Source organism: Bidens hawaiensis, unplaced genomic scaffold (genome assembly GCF_021521415.1).
Source record: "Bidens hawaiensis isolate Kalapana, Puna unplaced genomic scaffold, B.hawaiensis_p1.1 tig00011819_1, whole genome shotgun sequence".
NCBI classification, from domain to species: domain Eukaryota; kingdom Viridiplantae; phylum Streptophyta; class Magnoliopsida; order Asterales; family Asteraceae; genus Bidens; species Bidens hawaiensis.
In genome coordinates, this window is record NW_027491940.1 from 244,859 (window position 1) to 247,867 (window position 3,009).

General features: G+C 32.8%; 1 protein-coding gene across 1 annotated transcript; it reads left to right on the plus strand.

The window, feature by feature from the left end:
- The first annotated feature begins 229 nt into the window (after positions 1–229).
- LOC143539157 (small ribosomal subunit protein uS4y-like) lies at positions 230–2,443 on the plus strand. Its single transcript, XM_077032559.1, has 3 exons — positions 230–336; positions 420–801; positions 2,123–2,443. Exons 1-3 carry the CDS (start codon positions 309–311, stop codon positions 2,304–2,306), a joined length of 594 nt encoding a protein of 197 aa, XP_076888674.1. The 5' UTR covers positions 230–308; the 3' UTR covers positions 2,307–2,443.
- The last annotated feature ends 566 nt before the right edge of the window (positions 2,444–3,009 follow it).

Sequence of the window (3,009 nt, forward strand, 5' to 3'; positions counted from 1 at the left end):
TATCATTGTTGATTCTCATGTTTTAATGTTTTTTGCTTCCTGTTTAATTATTTGAAAAAAAATATGAGATATTTTTGATTTTTTATTGTATGATATGTTTTTAACTGTTTGATTTTAGTTTTGAAATTTTTATATAGTTTTTATTAGTTGGTGTTATTTTTGTTAATTGAGTCACCAAGCATACATTTTTGTTATTCTGTTTGCATGAGAATCAAGTATACAATTTTTATTAATCAAGTGTTCATGTACCATTGGACTAATATAATATTTTCATCTTTAGGTAAGGAAGACTGTGAGAAAGAGCAGCCATGGTCCACGTGCCGTTTTATCGTAACTGTAAGTTGTTTTAACTCATTGTTTGTTTCATAAATATCGACTTTATTGTTTATATATATATAAATGACTAAGCTCTCTTTCAGATGGTAAGACATTCAAGAAGCCCCGTCGCCCATACGAGAAGGAGCGTTTGGATGCAGAGTTGAAACTCGTAGGAGAATACGGTCTACGTTGCAAGCGTGAGCTCTGGAGGGTGCAATACGCGCTTAGCCGAATCCGTAACGCTGCACGTATGCTTTTGACTCTTGAAGAGAAGGACCCACGTAGGATCTTTGAGGGTGAAGCGCTCATGAGGAGAATGAACCGTTACGGGCTTTTGGATGAGAGCCAGAACAAGCTTGATTATGTGTTGGCTCTTACTGTTGAGAACTTTCTTGAACGTCGGTTGCAGACTCTCGTGTTTAAGACTGGTATGGCCAAGTCTATTCATCATGCTAGAGTGCTCATCAAGCAGAGGCACATCAGGTATGGTTTTTAAAGTTGACTATTTGGCTTTACTTTTGTTCATGTATATTTTAAATGTTATATATAAAGCTCGATTTCACAAGTAAAAAAGTAGTTTTAGCGTAAACTTTTTCAGACTTTTTTGCATATAAATTCATGTAGATGACATTCCAATAAAAAAACGAATTTTGTAAAAAAAAATTCATGTTTTTTTAAACTGAAAAAGGGTTTTTTTTCTGAAAAAGGCTTCTACATGTATTTATATGTAAAAAGCTTGAAAAATGAATTGTTTTAATACTTTTTTACATATGAAATGAAGAGTTCCCCACTTTTTTTGAGTTCACTCTTGAACCTGTCCCTATATATATATGGTGATCACAGTTTTATATAACTACCCAGAAAAGTTTTTTTTTTTGGGTCGCACGGTTCGGTATTTGTCTTGTTTTTTTGCTGGTCAAAATGTGCCCGGTTGGAGTATGGAGTCAAAAAAGTGTTTTTTTGTTTTTTCATATGTTATCGAGTTTGGTTCGGTAACCCGAATAATCATAATGCGTGTAACCGATAGGGGTGTAAACAAGCCGAGCCAAGCCCGAGCTCGGCTCGTTTAACTTACATAAACCTCTGCTCGGTTCAAGCTTTATTTCCAAAGCTCGAGCTAGGCTCATCGTTCATTTATAAGTTATTTTATAAATATTGTAATTATTTTAATATATTTTTTCTGTTATAATTTTCTGTATATAATAGTATATATTATTTAGTTATTTTTATTTATATTTTATATATTAATAGTTATTAAATATATATTTCAAAAAATTATATAAATGGCAGGCTCGTGAGCCGGCTCGAGCTCGATAAGTGAAGCCGAGTCAAGTTTGACATTTCAATAATTTGTCAAATTTTTTTCAAGTAGATTTAGGATGCAAATAATTTGTCACTTTTATTCCGTCTCGATAACAAAAGCTCACTTTTATTCTATCATTTCTGTTATCGGTTATTTGATTCAGTTTTTAATTTTTGTTAGCCATTATCAAAAATTGATTTAGGAACGTGTCAAACTGAACAGAATTCAATGGATTAAACCGGTTCATTCTGTTTGCCTTTTCAGTTAATCCGAACTGATTAATTGAATTGCAGTTTTGTTTGTTCTTCTGTTTTCTGTTATATTAAAAAAACATGTTTTTTTAATAATTGTTGTAACAATTCAACAATTTGTCAAACTTTTGTTTTTCCAAGTAGATTTTGTATGCAAATGAGCCAAGTCAAGTTTGACAAAAGCTCACTTTTGTTCTGTCTTTTTAAAACATTGTTAATATATTCAAAATGAATGTTTTTCTGGTTACAGGGTTGGAAGGCAAGTGGTGAATGTTCCATCATTCATGGTGAGAGTTGACTCACAGAAGCACATTGACTTCTCTCTCACTAGTCCCTTTGGCGGTGGCCGACCCGGCAGAGTTAAGCGAAAGAACCAGAAAGCCGCTGCAAAGAAGGTGGCAGGCGGTGATGCTGATGAGGATGATGAAGAGTAAGCGGTCACCCGATGAAGGTTTCTTCTTTATTATTATTGTCTTTGGACGTCGTTTGTTTACTCATGTTTTTTCAGAACCTTTTATCATTAGGTAGTTTTGGATGTTTTGTTTTTGTTTTAAGATTTTAATTAAGGATATTATGTTTTAATGTGCTAAAAAAGGCGTTTTTAATGTTTGCTGGTGGTTGTTAACCTTTTAGTTAAGACATTAACTAATAAAACTTGGAGTGATAAATGATGTGAACCGAAACAGGTTAAATATGAGTATTCTTAATGTTATTTCAATTAATCGGTAATTTGCTTATTAAAGTACAAGAATTTTAATTTTCGTTAACTTAAATTGTATCCTGTTTTCAATGTTTCTTTGCAAAACTAAGTAGTTGTTTTTATGCTAAAAGTTTTATAAATACAAAGGAATCCCACATTAGGTTTATAGTTTAAGGTCTTGTCTTCGCAATTTTTTTGCTGTTCTGGTTTCTAGTAACCGTGCGTCACTTGAAAGAGCATGTTATGTCGACATGGATTTTGCTTCTTGCTCTCTATGTAATCGGGATTGTCTTCCCGGAGATGTGTAACGACGAACAATGTTCGGCCAATTGGGTATAATTTAGATGTGTATTTCAAGTGAGAAACCCACATTTTAATCTACTTTTTAATCAAAACAAGAATCTTACATCTTGAATGTTATACAAGGTTACCTACAA